This window comes from Epinephelus lanceolatus, chromosome 1, assembly GCF_041903045.1.
Source record: "Epinephelus lanceolatus isolate andai-2023 chromosome 1, ASM4190304v1, whole genome shotgun sequence".
In the NCBI taxonomy this organism is placed as follows: Eukaryota; Metazoa; Chordata; class Actinopteri; order Perciformes; family Serranidae; genus Epinephelus; species Epinephelus lanceolatus.
In genome coordinates, this window is record NC_135734.1 from 31,505,047 (window position 1) to 31,524,433 (window position 19,387).

The window sequence follows — 19,387 nt, forward strand, 5'->3', positions numbered from 1 at the left end:
TTTCTGTTCTGTCTGCCATCGGGTTTGATCTCGGGGGGAAATTAAGGCTCCATTTATGGCACAAAGGAAGTGTTTAAACCATTGCACAACTAAAACAAGAGAAGGACAGCACTTTTGTTTTCCCTGGAAGCTATCGGTAGCTTTCCCCATTTACCAAAGAGCTTCAATGAATTTTTTTTGCAGTTACTCCCCCCCAGTAGTAGAAATGTTGGCCTCTGAAACAACAGAAGTAATGCTGCATTCAAGTGCTCCTCAGATGGTTCCATTTCATGAGTTGGCGAAGTCATCCTTTGCACTTTGTTGTGTTCATGAGCTTTAAGTTGGAATGTGCAACCAACATGAACACTACAATTAAGATAAGTTGTATTTCATTGCTCAGAGCAACAGTATGAAGCTTTTTATTACAAAGAGATTTCATCCCAGACTTGTTGCTGCACCTGTATGTCCACTAAAACTATGATCATTTGATGTCAGTAACGGAGTTCAACAGTCTCCTTTTCTTTTTAATGTATACATGGACGACTTGTCCCAACAGTTGAGTGCATATAGCACACGGTGTATGGTTAGCAATATTTTAATAAATCATCTTATGCATGCAGATGATTTGGTAGTTTTCTGCCCAATAAGAGCAACATTATGATTGTTAGAAGTAAAGAAGACAGAAAATTAGTATTTCTTGAATACTAATTTTAATCTGGTGTTGCTCTTAGAGTGTGTAATGAGATTAAATATCTAGGCCACTATATTGTCAATGATTTATATGAAGCTCAGTGTAAGTTCAATCAGAAAGACCTTTCTCATGCTCCCCCTTCCACATTTTTCTCCATCCCACTCTCACTACTCCCTCTAATCAGCTGACTATGGGTGTTCACTCCTCTAGTTATCCAATCACACTTTGCCACGACCTCTCAGCCAATCATGATGCCACTGCAAAATTTTAAATCTGCTCTCTCTTCTGCTGCTGTCAGCCATCATTTTAGGCAGAATCTTCACACCCTCCTCCACCCCGGTCACCTCCAGCCATCGTATCCAGAATCCAGGACAAGCTCTCAAAGACTCATTCCTCTACTCATCCAGATCATCGGCACTTCTCCATCTTCCTCTCATCTCATCTTCACCACCTCTACCACCACCAGCGTCGAGACCCCGGGGGGGTTCCCTATTCGACTATGGATTCATCACTCTCCTTAAATCAAACCATCTCTACGGGGTCTAATCGCCAAAGACTTTCCACATTCTTATTCATTCATTCACATGTTAATAAATATTCTTTTACCATAAAAACGGGTCTCTCCTGATTGAACTGATGATAGAGATATCCACAGACAGTGTTGCAAGTTGTATGCACAATCTAATATGCTTGCTCACAAATGTCTTCAGTTGCTGTGAAAATCGCTCTTTTTAGAGCATTTTGCACTCTGCTGTATAAATGTTGGTGTGCCTACCTGCCCTGATTTAATACAAAATCTTATATATCGATATATGTGCAGGCTCTCTGTCTCAGAAAATGGTATCATCCAGGCCGTGGCCAACCCAGATTGTGGGGTCTCTGGTTCTCCAGCTTGTTTGTGGGTGCTGTTAATTGAATTTTGTCTATTTTAAAAGTCATCATTATTATCATTATTATTATCATCATCATTATATTGCTTTATCTGTCTAATACTAATAAATAACTTTTATAACAAATCTAGGACACTCCACATGGACAAAAACTAACGATTACAACCTAATACCATATTACAAACTAATGGACATGTGAGCAAAAAATTGTCATGCAACATCTGGATTAATAAAAACATTTACTTTTGTCTGCATGTTTCTGCATATATAACGTCAACTAGGCAACTCGTGTACCAAAATTTTCGCCGGCTTTCCAAGGCGGGGTTCATGTGAATTTTCCCAGTCGGACTCTAATTTTTCTGATTATTCCAACACCACATTATTGCAGAGTAATTGTGGAAACTATGATATAATTTGGAAACACTGGTAGTGGGGTGGGGGGAGTTGAAAAGTTGTCTGTTTCCACTTTAAAGTGTGAGGAAAGCGTGTCCTCCGTACAGCCACCTACCCTGATCACAGTTCTCTCCATGACGACCAGGAGGGCATTTTCGCTGGCACTCTCCAGTCACATGATCACATGACACTCCTGGTGGACAGGTGCACTTCTTCTCACAGCCGGCTCCGTAAGTACCTGGGTTACATTCTGGAGACGGAGCAGGACAGAGCACTTATTAATCATGTTTTAAACAACTGCAATATGAGAATGGAAATAGCCTTTCCCTCCTTTCAGTAAGTGGCTCAATGATTTTCTGTTTTCTGTCTTTATTTCTGCTCTGCTTGACTGATTCACACTGTACATTTATTACGATTTCGACTGCACCCCTCTGAGTGTGGCTATATTTCAGCCTGTATGGGCATTTCTGTTACAGAGGCTGTGGACACTGGAGGTACGGCACATCTCGGCATGCACTGACATTTATTTGCTTCTCTGGCAACCATTACTTTTCGTTCTGTTTTCTATGTTTGACTATGTTTCTGCAGGTGTATCAAGGGTGGTGGTTTTGACTTTTTTTTGTTGTTTCTTTGTGTTTTTGTACATACTTTTGAATAAACGTGTTCAAAAAGCTCAATAAAATCTGCTGTGATCCACACTGTAACTGTACAGTAGTAATTTAAAGGAGTAAATGTGAGTAATGTCAGTTGATGAGCAAAGTATTGTGACAGCGTGCTCACCTTCCTTGCAGGTGTTGCCCTGGTAACCAGATTTACAGGCACAGGTGCCATGACGACGGTGACACTCCAGGGTGTTCTGCTGGACACACTGACACTCCTCAGAGCAGCCGGGACCGAAGGTCCACTTAGGACAAGCTGAGGGAGACACAGAAGATTTAGGAGGGATGATTTAAAACAAGATGAGGCACAGAAACAAATATTGGAGATTAAAGTTAAAGCCACAATATGATTATTTACATGCTTTTTTTTATTGCATATGGATACTTTAAATCCTAGTTTAATTCGTAGTGAGCCTGTCAGATGATGCTTTTATCTGGGGTTCCTGACATGTGAGTTCAAATGTGAGAGTCTGGTAATGTTAGGTCTACAATTATTTTCATTTGTTGAATATTCTGTTGATTAATTGATTAGCTGTTTGGTTATAAAAAGTCAGAAAATGGTGAAAAATGTCAACCAGTGTTTCCCAAAGCTCAACATGGCATCCTCATATGTTTTGTTTTGTCCACAACCCAGAGATATTTAGTTTAGTGTCACAGAGGAGCAAAGAAACCAGAAAATGTTCACAGTTGCGAAGCTGAAATCAGAGAATTTTGACCTTTTTTTCTCAAAAAATAACTCAAAAACAGATTAACTGACCATCAAATTAGTTGGTGATTAATCTAATAATTGACTAATAATTAATTAATTAATAATTGATTAATCATTGCAGCTCTAATAAGTGGGACTTACGGAGGTGGCAGAAGCGTCCGTAGAGTCCAGGATCACACAGACAGGCTCCGTAGGTCCGGTGGCAGCGCCCGTTATTGGCACAGTTGCACTTCTTATTGCACTGCTTCCCATAGAAGCCTTTAGGACAGCCTACATACAGGAAAACAACTCACAGTCAGCTTCAGAGAACGACCCCCCATGGTGGGAACAAAATGTTTTCAGTGATGATTAGGGAACAAATACTTCTGTCTGGGACAAACTGGGGACAACTCACCATCCTGGCACAAGTCTCCACTGACCCCAGGCGGACAGCGGCAGCTCCCATTGACCGGATCACAGCTGGCACCATTTTTACACTTACAGGGGAAGGAGCAGTTTTTACCAAAATATCCCTCGGGGCATGCTGCAAGGATGAAAAATAAAAGGGTCTGTCATCGCTTAACTGTCATGACTTATTTGCTGAAGTAGTGACAGTACACACATGTGTATCATGTGTTTGTGTCTGTAAATGTTTAGACGATCCTCACTCTGGTTGCAGACAATGCCTGTCCATCCGTCAGGGCAGTCGCAGCCGTTTTTCCACAGATTACATTTTCCTCCATTAGAACAGTCGTCACATGTCAAACTGCAGTCGTTGCCGAAAGTGTCATCCAAACACACTGGAAACAACAGGGTAATGAATAAGGCTCAAGTTCACACAGCTATTTAGCAATAATATCCAACTGATTGATGACAGTTTATAGTGAAGGATGTATTATTTTGTCATCTCTAAACTCTAATCATGACACATGATGCTCACAAAGTTAGGTGAGGCCAGGACACACGCCACACCCTTTACCACCTGAAAAACACGAGATCTGGGGCTGTATGCAACTCTTTTGCCTTGCTAAGAGACCATAACCACCACTGTATCATAGCCTACTACTAGAAATCCCAAGTTCAGAGCTGATATTTGTCATTTTTTAAGTGTATATTAGGCCTAAAATGTTGTCTATAGGACAGATCCTAAAGCTCTGGGTGGCTCTGCACTAAAATAATCAACTTCTCCTTATTTACCACCGACTGATGTTTATAGAAGAAAGGCAAGATATCTAATGGCTGTGATTAGTTGTTCCTCATCACAAGAAATTCATTCATTCATTCATTTTCTGTAACCACTTCTCCTGTTGGGGATCCCGGGGGTGCAGGAGCCTATCGGCAAACGGCCCCTAACTGCCTCAGGCTTTTTTAGGACCAATGATTTCCTCATTGGGTGCCAGAGATTATGAATATGCCAATGTTGGCAGAGACTATGGCAAGTTTCAGTGAAGTTTGGACAAGTGTTTTTAGCTATGCACACATCAAATGTAGGCTCAAGACTATTGTAAATCAGCAATGTTAAAAAAAAAGTAGCGTCCACACACTGACTCCAAACCACCAACATATTTGGATGCACATTTCGATCCCAGTTGAATATTTGTCAGGTCACAAAATATAATCTATCTAAATTTGTTTCGCAGGTGTTACTTCTGTCAACTTTCAGTTAAGTAACATTTACTGTAAAATGTCCTGCTGCTGTCATAAGAGTCTGAGTTTGGGCGACATAAAACAGAGCCTCTGACTCCCTGTTACAGGCTGCCAGGACATATAAGCCTCAGCATTCCTGCCAAAAACGCTGTGGTGTTACAGTATGTACCGACAGTCTGGGAGCATGAAGCACAGTAATTAACCCTCGCCATGTGGTCTGTTCCTGCCTGCAGTAAATGAGCCTGTCAGACAGCCTCACCTCCCGGAGGTCACACTCAGGTAATCAGATACAGGTTGCTCTTAATGATAATGAGTGCTTAATGATTTTGGGGGTAAAAAACACACCAAATTTCTCTGCAAGGTTACTCTCGGCCCTCAGCTCCCCCTCGTCGTCTTCGTAGTCGTCATAGCGCTCTAGGGGTTGGTTGTAGTCCGGTATCAAAGTGAGCAGGGGTCGAACGAGAGGCAGCTCGATGGCACCTCCGCTGGACAGGGCCTCAACTGCATCTTCTAATGCTGTGGGGAAAAAGTCAATTACACACACTACAGTAAATACACAGTGTTTGTCATTCAGCTTTATGTCCTGAAATCATTCTCTTTTTCAAAACAATCAAACATTTTGATTAGATAACTTGTTTTTGGAATTTCCTTGTAGCATGTGGGTTTGTATGTTAAAGATATAATATGTAACTTTCAAGCATTAAATTGTCTGAAATGATTACACCAATGTTCGTATTTTGTTAAGCTGTGTACTTACATTATCCCAAATATTTGCACATGTGTCAGTGTTGCGGTTGTCTGCCAGAAGCCGTCATAACTTGCCACATTTTTATGATACACTTTTTAGATCTTGGTCGTTTAAAACTATATATTTTGACTGGATGAAGGCTTTTAAGTCATCAGATGCCTGGATCTTAAGTTATCAGACAAACAAGCTGAGCAAACGTCAGCAGCAGCTTGGCTAGAACCTCTGCCGTACCAAACAGTGTTAGAAAAACACTGATTTTAGTGTGAGACTGCTTTATTCAGTGTTTTTACCACTTTAAATCACCAGGTCTGTTTGTTTTGGAGAAGAAGAGACCTCTGTGGAGAATTCGGCTCCTAGTTAAAACCTCCCGAACATCTGGATCTTAAGTTATCAGAGAATCAAGCTGAGCAAACGTCAGCAGCAGCTTGTTTCCAACCCCTGCCATGCCAAACAGTGTTGGAAAAACACAGATTTTTACTATAAAACTGCTTTATTCAGGGTTTTTACTGGTTTAAATCACCAAGTCTGTTTGTTTTGGAGAGGAAGGGACCTCTGCAGATAATTCGGCTCCTGGTTAAAACCTCCCAAACGTCTAGATCTTGAGTTATCAGAAAAAAAATTGAGCACATATTAGCAGGACCTTCACTAGCAGCCCCTCTGTGATGAGCCAAAGAGCATCAACTGATTTATTCAGTGTGTTAACCAGTTTAAGTCTGCGGGTCTGTTTGTTTTGGAGCAGAAGAGACCTCTGTAGATAATTTTGTTCCTAGTAACAATCGCCTAAACAATGAAAGAATCCAAATCAGGAGAAACTGACTGCAATGATGGCATCGCTCCGTCTTTAGTAATTGTTTTGACTGAGGGACCCCGAGTGGCAGAAAATCACATATTATACCTTTAAGCAAGTACAAAATAAGACACTGAAAAACAAGAGGGAAATGGCCGCATTTCTTAATCTTTACTTGGCTTCAGTAGATTCACTAATAACATCATAAAGCTACTGCTGCTGCAAGAATATCTGTTTTTAAAGTGCCAATCACACCCTGTTGGCAGGTCCTCTCCCAGACTTCAACTAAGAAAAGACAGGCATTTAATTCTGTTTGTCTATGACGCACATTAGAGACATTTTCTCCACCAAAGGTTGTTCAAAGTTTATTTTCCAGTGCCTCATACCCAGCTGTAATTAAACAGGCTTTTAGTGGTATAATCGTTTTTTCACTTAAAACATTTTGACACGTCACAGTTGGAAAAGCACAGGTGTTAATAATGAAATGAATGATGGCTGAATTTATGGTAGCTGCTTGAATTTCAGAGTCCTTGTATTGTGACTCTGTCACACTGACACAAGGCCTATTATTCAAAGACTTCTACTATGACTGGATGGTAGTATTACTGTACCTGCTGCCTATCTTGACTTTTCCAGTTGTTACATCAAACTGTGGGTCAGTGTTGAACGGCTTTATCATATGATACAATTTAAATATTTATGTTTTAACACTTAGACAACTGTAATATCGACTCCAGGTCTAAAAAAATCCTATCCTCCATGAAACCCGCTCTTTAACACTCACAATCTGGACTGGACGACTCTGTGCACAGGATGTTTTTTATTGGCATGTTTGTGGTGTGACTCGCACTTGGCCACTCTCTTTAATGTTGATACTCACGGATGCAGGATTGCCGGTCTTCATCCAGACGGAAACCCCGGCGGCAGAAGCACTGAAAGGAGCCTGCGCTGTTCTGGCATGTGTGATCACAGCCGCCATTAGCAGCCAGACACTCGTCTACATCTAAACAACACAGACGCAACACAGACTCAAACACTTTTGCTGCATCAGGAGAAGCAGGGAGAAGCCAAAGCAATTTAACGGAGCAACTCTCACTTCACATGTTAAACTCCAACAAAGAAAACACTGTTTGTGTTGACGTCTTCTGAGTCAAATTGGAACTCTCCCAAATTCAACAGAAGTAAATATTCAGTCTCATAAAAGTGTGAGTGCCATCCACGTTTGGACTGGGGGTTAAACACACCGTCACAGCTGCATCCGTCTGAGTTGAGCCTGTATCCTGCCGAGCAGTAACACTCGTAACCCCCGGGGTAGTTGGTGCAGTCCTGTTCACAGCAGGAGCGCTGCTCTCCACACTCGTCCACATCTGCCAAACACAACAAGCAGAGAGACTGAAATTATGAACTCACTGTAGTGATACGCTTCCCTGCTCTCTGACACAAACTTTTTATGAGAGCATGTAAATTGTACAGTTTTAACAGCCAATTAAGGTCAAAGTAAAAAATAACAGCACTCAACTTTAACTTTAACTTCCTCATTATATCAGGAAACTAAAGCTGGGCAACATATTGAAATTATATCGACATCGTGTTATGAGACCAGATATCGACTAAGAATTTGGATATCGTAATAGTGTTGTCTTTTTGTTCTTGGAATTTTCTGAATGGAGAACTCTGTTCTGTTATTTACCTTTACCCACTCTTTATTTTATCCACATTACTAATGATTATTTATCAAAATTCTCATTGTGTACGGCCTCTAATTTCCAGGGCTGGTACCTGCGGTTATTCCACAGGCTAGTTAATAACATGTTGGGCAGAAAATCCAAAGTGTGGGATCATTTTGAGAAGGTGAAGGATGAACCCAAGGTGATATGTAAACTCATCTTCATTGGTCGACTACAAACATGACGTATCATCTGAAACATGGAAGTAGCTACATGCCCATTAGTCACTTAGCACAATCATTACTGCTTTGCCGACAGCGTCATTAACAGGCGGCTCGCTCAGTGTGTGACGTGCACTTGTAGATAAAATATAGGCCTATATTAATGAAGGTTCATTAGTACGGTTTTGTATTTCTCTGTAATGTAGCACAGTGTTAACAATGTTACTGATACTATTCTTTCTCACACCTTCAACTCAAACCATTGTGTTCCCCCGCCCAAACTACATAATTTAATAATTAAATTAATGTCTCAACAGGCAGGCGACTAGTCGACTAATGGTCCTAAGTGAAGACTATTGGTCGATTGGGAAAACTCTTAGTTGGGGGCAGCCCTAGCTATCAGAACCGTACTCTAATCAAAACTAGTCATAAACATCACTTCACTAATCCACTGACACATAAACACTAATGGTTCAATAAAAATTCAGAAAGAGGTTTCTGGAAAGTTACAATGACTAAGTGCTGATGTAATGTGCGAGAATATCTTATAATGGTTAAAAGCATATATTTAAGTCAATGCAATACATTACAGCTTCTTACCAACACAAGTTCTGAGGTCGTCGTCTAGTCTGTAACCATGGTTACAGGAGCAAACAGGCCCGCCAGTTGAATGTTGGCAGTGGTGCGAACAGCCTCCGTTGTTGTTCTCGCAGCTGTTCACGATCTCCATCTCGATTTCTTTTACAAGTTCACAGTGAGATAATGTGTTATTTGAAGGACTAAAATATATTGTACCAACTAAATGTTAGGGTTTATGTGCGTGTAATGATATTAAGAGGGTTCAAACTGACTGTAGCACTGTTTTCCATCAGATCCCAGCTCATAGGCAGTGCTGCACACACAGGCGAAAGAGCCCAGCATGTTGTGGCAGCCGTGAGCACAGTTGGACTCTTCTGTCTGACACTCATCGATATCTGTAACAAAAATATGTACAGAAAAAAATGTATGAATACATCTGGTCTGCACAGGTTCATTTACATTTTCTCACAAATTAAATCCATGTTTGCACTTGAACACCATCTTTTACACAGTTTAAACTCAGCGTTGGCAGATACACACGATGGAAATTCCACATCTTCTTTCAACTTCTGAGTTTGCACTTCTTTTTCTTAAAAGCTGTCCTTGTTTTAATAATGGAAGCCATTCAGGCACTGTTCTGGAGCTTTCAACTGTATCACACAATCTTTGTCAGCAGAGAGGAGTTTGCCCAGTTTACATGGAAATGCAGGGGTATGGAAATTTCCCTATCTCTGCTGTTTCCAATCTTCAAATTTGACTTTTGATCCAATGTGGACGAGGAATATTTTAAGTCCTCAGAAAAATTCAATTTGAACATCTACTGAAATAACTCCATGGCAACTGAGTTAACTGCATCTGCTGAGGAAGATAAGTGTGTGATATGATCAAAACCTCCAGCGCAGCTACGAAATGTGGCAATATTGTTTTGTAAACCATTTTCTTTATGTATCTCCATATATTTTCTTCAGTTAATTAACTCTGATCTGCATTATAACGGGGTTGTGGATACATTTTAAGGACTTTTGAGATAAAAATTGAAAACTAAGGGCCAATAATTCACACAGATGCTCTTGAAGCTTATGTCAAACTGCCAAAAATGTTTCCTTAAGCCAGCCCTTAGTGAGAGAAAACTACAGTGAACTACAGTAAACTTAATTTTAAGCACAGCACTGTATTATTGTGTATTTGAATTAAACACAGTAGTAACATAGTAGCCTAATTTAATTTGCACAGTAATTTAAAAAGTCAGAAAAACTCAGTTGGTAGTAAAGCTGTCCATTTCATTACTTTATATTCATGTAATAAATATACAAATGTCAATTAGATGGTAATCTGCATGATAAATAAAGAAAGAAAATCGCTTGTAATAACCATCTGCTTACAGTGATCAATTTGACACTGAGTGATGCGATCACTAGAGGTCGTTTCCACTTCCAATTTCTTTCAGAAGTGCAAACAACATTTTAGCAATTTATTTATTTATTTTTGACATTACATTAACATCTAAATACACTGCACCATTTTTAAGAGTCAAACAACCAGCAGAGGCTCAAACAAAATCCAAGCACTATTAAAGACATTTTTTTAAAAAAATCTAACCACCTTCACATACTTGATTTTGTCTTTTTTGATCCAAGCACTTTCAGTACTTTCCGGACCCGTAGCAACCATGTTCCCCCCAGAATGTCATAGGCTGTTTGCATTGTTGCAGCTTTAAAGGTCTGATTTCATGACAGATATTCTAAAAAATTGCGATGCAAGTTGCAAGTTGGTATATGTTTTTGCACTGAAATACAAGGGGCAAGTGAAAATTGCAGAAGTAGCTGTGATGCTGACACAAATTCGAAGCTCATTATTATAAGCGTTCAGTGTTTCCAACAGAATTACAACCTATATGTGATGGTAGAGGGGATGCAGCAACAGCTGATTATTACACGGCACAACATGATCCCATCTCTACTTGTCATATTTTGATGTTTCTGCCATAGTGCTGCAGCCACTGGTAACATCCAACACCAAACTATTAATCTCACACCGACACCAAAATGGCTCGACTCTTAATTAACAGCTGGATAACACTAGCTGTGTGATGCTAACAATTAGCCCTGTTGTTGTGTGTGTGTGTGACTCTGTCCCAGGCACAGATCTGAGAGACAGAGAGTGCAGAGTAAGGAGGGGCTGAGTGAATCAATATGCTGTGTGCAGCTCTACGGTGAAATGAGACTTAACCTGTTTCATATAGTCAAATCTGCAGTGAAGGTGTAATGACAGGAGAAAATTGCAAGGCTGCACAGAATTCACGGGCATTGACTCAGCTTGCTTTAATCTTTGCGATTGCAACATCCTGGAGGGACAGGTGAATAATCATTATAATGTTAATTACCTTCACATGTTTTTCCATCTTCGGCCAGGAGGTAACCAGCTTTGCATTCACAGTGAGCTCTCCCACCATCAGCCAGACAATCGTGCATGCAGCCTCCATTCTGTTCGGCACAGGGATTCTGCACTGCAACACACACAAAAAAAACACAGTCATAAACACAAAGCCACTGGTGTCAGTCACGTGGCGAACACTTCTGGCGCAGCGTTGGAGAAAACTGTAAAAACTGACATCTTAATGCACAGCAGGTGGAGAGTTTTAAATCCCTGCTGCCACCCTGCTCCTCCACCTCATCTCTTTATTGTTCACTCTGCATAGCTGTGTGTGTGTTTGACTTGTGTAAGCCTGTCCAGCATCTGGGATGAGAACCTTGAGCACTGCAAAAATTAGAGGAAGCCGTTCTCAGCCAACAATTACAAAGTAAAAGCATCTGAGAGAGACAGTAATTTAAAATACATATATGTATAATTTCCCACCTCCAGAGAACAGCACTCCGCTGCACGGCCTCAGAGATCTCAGAGATTAAAAGAAGCGAGAACATCAAAATACTAATTTAAGACAAAAACAATGAAGGAGACTGCCGTGATTCACTCCAATTTTATGTCTCATCCCATGGATGACAGTTAATCCTGCTCCAGCACAGACATCCTGTCAGATAATTATAACTGGCAGCAGATGCGGAAAATGTGTTTTTAGTGTTGTGATCAAATCTTCAGATCACACCTTCATAATCTTCCAAAGCGCTCTGTTTTATTGGCACTCTTTCCTTAGTCACTGCTGCATTTATGATTTCTTCTTTATGTCTGGTGCCATGTGGTAATGTGTGTTCAGTGTTGCCTTACACTCACGTTTACAGTGCTTGCCATCCTCTGCCAGTATGTAATTTGGCTTGCAGCGACAGCGGAAATGAGCTGCAGACTGCTGCACACAGTAGTGCTCACATCCTCCGTTGCTGATGGCGCATGAATGAACAGCTGAAAAGGCCAAAAAGGGAAAAATTAAGAGACACGAGAAAAGGTCAGAGAAGCTTAAATGACAAGACAGAAAGAGAGGCAGTCATGGGGAATAAGAAAACATGTCATCTTTGCAGGACAAATCAACGCACATAAACCCAAACTTCAGTTTCATCTTAGTCTTTCTGAATGTTGATTTGACTGCAGTGTCACATTTACAGGAATATTTCTCAGAGAGGTCACGACCGCTGCACTGACATTCCTATACTCTGCGATTACCTCAGAGAATTTCTTTGCTCTGAGCCGCAAGAGATCCATCACCACAGCAGAGCCAAAAATCACAGAGAGGTTTGAAAGGCAGGACCTCTGAGGTGGACAATGCTCGTCCGCTGATGAGACTGAGGGCAGAGCCAGCTCAATCATCTCCCCTGTCTGGGTTTCTCTTCTTCATAGTAACCCCGGTAGACAGCCTGGACTCGATCCCTTCGGAGAAATCAACAGGTAGAGGCTAAACAGCCGCGTTTTCTCAAAGCTGGTGTTTTTCATACTCGACGGCTGGAGTCAAGATCCATCCATCACAAGTACACGTCAAACCGCAGAGAGCCTTCCAGCTCAAATATTATTCATCCACATGCTAAGTGTGTGGGATACATCTGACCTCTGCTGGCAGATCAAGAGCTGGATAAGACGAGAAAAGCCGAGATTGAATTGATTTGAGGACATCTGCTCTTCTTTTTCTCACTATGACTGTGTGCTGACTGGTATGTGCTGTCCTCTGTCCAGTATGCCTGTGGTCATCACGTGCGTAGTGTGCGTTATTCACTCGTCATACGGGAAGCAAGATCTCAGTGCTTGATCTACTTGTGAACGTGCGCACATTTTGCAGCTTGCCTCTGCACGATCTGAACATGACTGTCAGCTGACGGATATGCAGCCTCACAGATAAGCTTCACCTGGGAGTCAATCCAGATGTGCACTGTGATTATTAGTGCAATCAGTCATGTCTTCACGCTACAGCTGTCACACCGCAGCCTCTCAGGGACAGTGGGGTCCCAGCTATAGTGTCTGTTCTATAAGACAATGAAACAACTGTGCTTTATGAAGCCAAGAAACACAGAATCATTTCCACTCTAAATGTCAGGACACTCTGTATACATTCCTGCAGACTGCAGAGACTGGTGCCAGGTTTATACTCTTTACTCCATCAGCTATTTCTGAAAAACCTAAATCTAATGTATCTGGCATGACAGAAACAACATACAGGTACTGCGTGAACACAGCAGAGGAAAAGGATAAGGATAGGATAACATGCAGAGTCAAAGAACAAAGCCTATGTGAGTGTTAAAATAACATATGAGCAGAATTTAATGGAGGAAAAGGCTGTCATTATAACTGAACAGAGGTATGGAAACCACGGTCAGTGGTTGTAAGTATTTATACGATGTACTTATATCATATATTATTCATAAATAATGATTAAGCAGTGGAAGAGATCAGAGCATTGTGAAACAAGTTCAAACTATTTACCCCAGGGCAGTTTCTTAACCCTCAGAACATGGGGCAGAGAAAAATTCAGATATCTAATGCATTTGATAACAGATTGAAAATGAACAGTGAACACATAGAGCTTTATTCTAAGTATAGATACTGGAGTACTAAACTTGAGCTGAAACAATTAGGCAGTTAATCACTAAGTAGCGTAATATTTTGTGCCTTTCTTAAGGGTGACAGTGGAAAGATGGAACAGGAACAGAGAGATGGCGGCGACCCGATCAGCAACCATTTTAATAATTACTTAATTGTGTAAGAAACCTTTCAAGCAAAAGTGCCAAAGATTCAAGGAGGAGCCCCTCTACTGCAGGTGTTGAGTTTCCAGCTGCCTGGAAAAAAGAAGCACCACGTGTTTTTTCACCATGGTGTGATGATGACACAGCAAAACTCAAAACAAGAGGCAGCTTCAAGCGGCAAATCCAGGCCACATCTGGCCACACTTTTTATACTTGAATAGATATTCACACATCCAACTATCTAAGATGCAGGTACACTAGAAAGCATCACTTGAGTCTCAAGAAAAGAAGATCCCCTGGTCCAGAGGGACTGAACACTGAGATCTCTGCTTTTAAAAACTTCTCTTCTAACTTCCACAAACATTTAAGTTAGTTAGCTAACTTTCGTTACGTTAATTTTGTATGTGTAATGTTAATCTTTGATGTTAGTGAGAGGAAGAGATGGAGAAAGGGTGGGAGACTGTTCGTATCTCATTTGTAGAGGCCACCTTTATTTGTTTGATATTCCGACCTGCTCATCAAAACAAGTGCTGCTTCTTTATTACTTTGAACTGGTCCGCACACTCCACAAAATAAATAAATAAATAATGGAAAGTAACTTCTACTTTAGAGTGATTTATTGACCAAGTACTTTTTTAAATGACCTGATAATTTTAACTGTTACTTGAGTTGTTTTTATATAGGACCAGGGGCGTAAATATAGACAGTGCATGCTGTGCGCTTGCACTGGGGCCCGTGAGGTGAGGGGGGCCCATGAAGACAGTAGGTTCTCCAACATTGTGTTGGGTGGATAATGGGCCCTAATGAGTGATTGCCACCTTGGAAATACGCCTGTGTTCAAAGAGCTCTCATTAAATTAAAAACATAGCCATTTGCTACCTATGCCCTTAAAAAAGTCAAACCAATCTCCATCATGTTTTCTTTTTTTAATTTTTGTAAAATAGTCAATAGCACCTACGACAAAATGATATGCTTATTCCAAATAAACTAAAGTAAAATATTAAAATTGTTAAATTAAAGGCGCTGTATGTAAGAATGTGGCCAAAACGGTTACTGCACTCAAAATCAAAATACTGCCGTGAGTCGTGTCCACCCCCCCTCCCCTACAGATTCAAGATTGCTGGACAGCGGCACGCTGGAGACTGATCTTCGTCCTTGATCTTCGGTTTTCCAGCGGACTGTTCGAGCAAGTCTGGCTTCTCTGCTGCTAACGCTGCTGCCGATACAGCGGAGGAGGAGCCGGCTGCTAATGTTATGTACTGGGACACTGCTAACGCTGCTTGCCGTGCTGCTGTAGCTCAGTCGTAACTGTAACTGATGCTGAGACTCTACTGACTGTGTGACTGGTAGACGGTGCTGGGTGGCGCAACAGGCCAAAACACAAATTCAAAACATAAACATGATTTGCAGACTGTAAAAAATTTTTTTAAATGCGAATATTCTGGCTGTACCATTGTTGTTGGTGAGATCAGTATGTTATATGAACATTATTCCTTAGTCTCTGTGACATATTAGGAGGATTTTATGACTATTTGCTTTAGATTTCTTACATATAGCTCCTTTAAATTATTAATTTCTCATTTTCTTTGGTATTTTTGTGATTTACAGACATGCAATAATGATTGTTGGCTAATTTGTATGTTAATGTTATTGAATGTCTCTGATAATGTGATGAGATGATATGTGCATGATACACTATCGGACCTGTCATAATAGCGTGCACTGGGGCCCGCTGTATTACCTTATGCCACTTAATGGGACTTATTGTTGTTTTACTTGAGTGTAGATTTTTAGGGCTCCACCCGCCACTGCTCATTTGTGAGAATTTGCTGCTTTACTTTGTCTGTTGTGTTCATAACCTGAACATCTTTTAGTTCTGGATTGTTGGTCAAACAAAATAAACAACTTAATGACAACATCTTGGACTTAAGGAGATTGTGACGGCCACTGTTCACATTTTCTCACATTCTACAGGCCAATCAGTAATTGATTGATTCATCAGCAGATTAATCAATCGTGAAAATAGCTGTTAGTAGGAGCCGTGGTACAAATGAGCTCCAGACAGAGAAAAACATCTTTCTACAAGATATCCATAGAGGGAATTAAAAATCCACGGTCTGTAACTCAGTGTGGTTTTTAGCAGCAAATGTTATTTGAATCAACTCACATTACAATAGGGCTTTATGTCAGAATCAAAAGGGGTCATCTACTGCAACATCATGGATGTGGTTTACATGATTAAGTGCCCATGTCAAAAAGCATATGTGGCTGAACTTCAATGAAATAATGACCAAAAATAATACTCTCAGCAAAGACTTTCAGAAGTCCTTCCTCTGAAACAGTGTTTCATTGTTTATGTGAGTTAAGAACAAGCGGAGCCACATTACACAGGGGAAACTCTGGAGGCCTCCGTACTGTTTCTAATTGGATTAAAGGAAGGACGAAACCTCAAATCAAGCTGCGATTGTAACATTAGTCACAGTATGTTAACGAAGACCAAACAGAGCCAAATTCCCTTTTAGAAATAATATTTCACTGTGGCGATTTCTGACCGTTTTTCCAGCTTGTACAATGTAAGCACCGCCACGAGGCTGTAATGTTCCTTACCGAGGCAGGTGCGGCCGTCCACATGCAAGCGAGAGCCCGGGTGGCATTCACAGTAGTAGGAGCCCCTGGTGTTAATGCATCTGTGCTGGCAGCCTCCATTATGGACCTGGCACTCGTCGATATCTGTAGGGAAGGAGGGAGGAAAAGACAGAAGCAGGCAGAGGGAGAGAGACGGGAGAGAAATGAGTGCAATTTGCCTAAATCCTCTCATTATGAGAAAAAAATTGGTCCCAAGAATAAAGCCCCGACGAGCTGCCAAGCTGAGGGAGGAATTTAACGCAGGTTTCAGGATAAAGATGCACTCCAAGAAGAAAGGAGATGATGGATGAGTAGGGAAAGTATTCTACAAGTGCATGCGGCTCAAACAAACAAATCCCCCATGTGGTAACAACTACTGAACATTTAAACCCAAATTTAAATTCCTTTGCTTCTTGTCAGAGTCCCTTGGGTGCAGCAAACATATGGAAACTTAAATCAGAGGATGCGAAACATACACATTCCTCTCAGCCGAGCGTTGAGATTATAAACAAATAAAAGAAGAGGGGTTCTTTGCTGGGAAAGTGATGGTGAGTGAAACATGATTGGCTCGCTGTGTGACCAGATCTCAAATGAAACAAGCATCTCGTATTCTAGGGGTCAAAGACTAATAAATTGTTTTCTGAGCTCCACAGCAGACCCCCCTGTGAGATCTGAGCTGATTTATGAAGCCCTGCTCTGTTTGGACTTCTGTTAACAGCCCATCTACAGCCATCATCATCATCATCATCATCATCAGAGAAATTAGGACACAGAGTCAAACCTGCCTCACCTTCAGGCCAGTTATAAGTTACCTGTTTGCTTTAATGTTACTAAAATGATCACAGTGGAGTTACTGGAAATGATGCTGACTATAAAAAAAAAGCGATGTGACACATTAAAAAAGTGAGTGTGAACACATCATAAAAGACCATTAGTCAGCGCCAAGTTAAATGTGTGGTTGAGAAATGTGTTGTTCGGTACAGTCCTGACTCCAGGCGGCTATTTTCTTTTCAAGAAACTATTTTAGGAATTCAGAGGAATTACGGTGAAAAAAGAGCTGGTTGAATAACATAATTTATTAAGGGAGACTATTACTTTAATGATTGTCTTGATTCATTTTTTGAGTGCGTTGTTTTGTACTGACTCGTCACATCTGACCACACAATTTGTCCTCAAGCTCTGTGTTTAAGCATTAAACAGTTCAGTACAAACAAACACCCATAAATAATGTCTCAGCATTCATCACAGTGCAGATCCCCCCCCTCTAAAAGATAAACACACAGTCTGGTACCCATAGTGGGAAAATAATTTGCAAATAAATACATGTATACAGTCGCCTTTATATCTCGCCTGTCAGTACAGTTTTCTCCCACAGTCCGAAGACACGCCGGTCAGTGGAAAGTTTAAACTGCCTATAGATGTGCATATGATATGTTGTGATCTACATGTGTCACTGTGTGATAGACAGAGTGAACCCTGCCTCACAGCCAATGTGAGTTGAGACAGCAACCCTGGAAAGAAAAACTGGGTATAGATAATGGATGGATACACATATACAGGCAGCTCTGTCCTCCTGAGACCTCAGCTTCTGTTTGGTACATATTTTTAATGTCTCCAAGCTGTTTGGGATCAATAGGACCTGATAAGTATAACTTAGCATTGTCTTTGAACAAGAAGTAGTTTTAGAAAAACATGATGTCCTCATATGAGTACGTTGGGTGGATTTTTAATAGTCATGGTGTGTAATAAAGTATAAAACAGCTTATTTCAATGTCTGATTGTTGTTGTGCAAAAACTAAATTACAAATAATGCAACAAATCTAAAACTCTTGTGATTTGTTCGTTTTGTAACTCCAGATGAATTGTCCTTGTTTCATACTCCAAGCAAGGGGTGTCCTTTTGTCTGCAGAGACAGTCTGTCACACCTAATTGGTCTCAGCATCGTCAAACGAAACTACAATAAAGTCCTTATGTCCTAAGACGAGTGTTTCCTAATTAACAGCGTCTCAGCTTGTTACTGTTGCCAAAATTGGTCGAATGTGTTGCCATAACAAACTATCAACATTATTAATCATACATAAACTAATTTCAACCACAAAATGTGATCAAGTTTGGACCTTGTCCACTTTAGTGTCAGGATCGGCAGCAAACTGACTTGGCTGAGATGGCTGCCATCTTGTTTTTACATGGATTAGTCTACTGTGGTCTCACTACCACTGGATGTCCACGAACAAGGACAACAGGTCTAAGTTAAGCAGAATGAAGTGTAAGTTGCAGGAAAACCAAAATGTGATGTTCTCATTAGAGAACGCAGGGTCTCAGGAGGCTATAGCTCGCTGTAATGGTTGGTCCACAAATATTTCCCGACCCTTTGGCAGCCATAGTTTTTGCCCTAGGACGTTAAAATTTGGCATGAAGATCAAGTATGTTTATGTATGTGTTCATAACAATTGGCTAAAAGTGAGGCAATGAGAGTGGCCAGAAATGTTGTGGGAAGATTTGTCATGCACCAAAGGGTTGCTGATCTGGGAAACTGGCACAAAGGGAAAATACATGGACGCATGCATGTACAGTATGTGGTCGCAGCTATTTTGAATTTGCACTTGTTTTTAAATTATTTTACTGACAAAATCACCTTTCGAGTTTAAGATTCAACAAGCTTGTTTTAAAAAGTTGCATATTTAAACATCAAC

The 19,387-nt window shown here is 40.7% G+C and overlaps 1 protein-coding gene across 1 annotated transcript in view; it reads right to left on the bottom strand.

Annotated features, from left to right (window-relative positions):
* Positions 1–19,387, bottom strand: part of megf6b (multiple EGF-like-domains 6b) — a 99,024-nt gene that overhangs the window by 24,391 nt on the left and 55,246 nt on the right. Inside the window, exons 6-18 of the mRNA XM_033626758.2 lie at positions 16,677–16,799; positions 12,178–12,303; positions 11,333–11,455; positions 9,222–9,344; positions 8,971–9,108; positions 7,727–7,849; positions 7,363–7,485; positions 5,293–5,463; positions 3,969–4,100; positions 3,716–3,844; positions 3,463–3,591; positions 2,734–2,868; positions 2,069–2,203 (exon numbers count right to left, since the gene is read on the bottom strand). Coding sequence (XP_033482649.1) covers positions 2,069–2,203; positions 2,734–2,868; positions 3,463–3,591; positions 3,716–3,844; positions 3,969–4,100; positions 5,293–5,463; positions 7,363–7,485; positions 7,727–7,849; positions 8,971–9,108; positions 9,222–9,344; positions 11,333–11,455; positions 12,178–12,303; positions 16,677–16,799 — 1,710 coding nt within the window. The remainder of the gene's footprint in view (positions 1–2,068; positions 2,204–2,733; positions 2,869–3,462; positions 3,592–3,715; positions 3,845–3,968; positions 4,101–5,292; positions 5,464–7,362; positions 7,486–7,726; positions 7,850–8,970; positions 9,109–9,221; positions 9,345–11,332; positions 11,456–12,177; positions 12,304–16,676; positions 16,800–19,387) is intronic.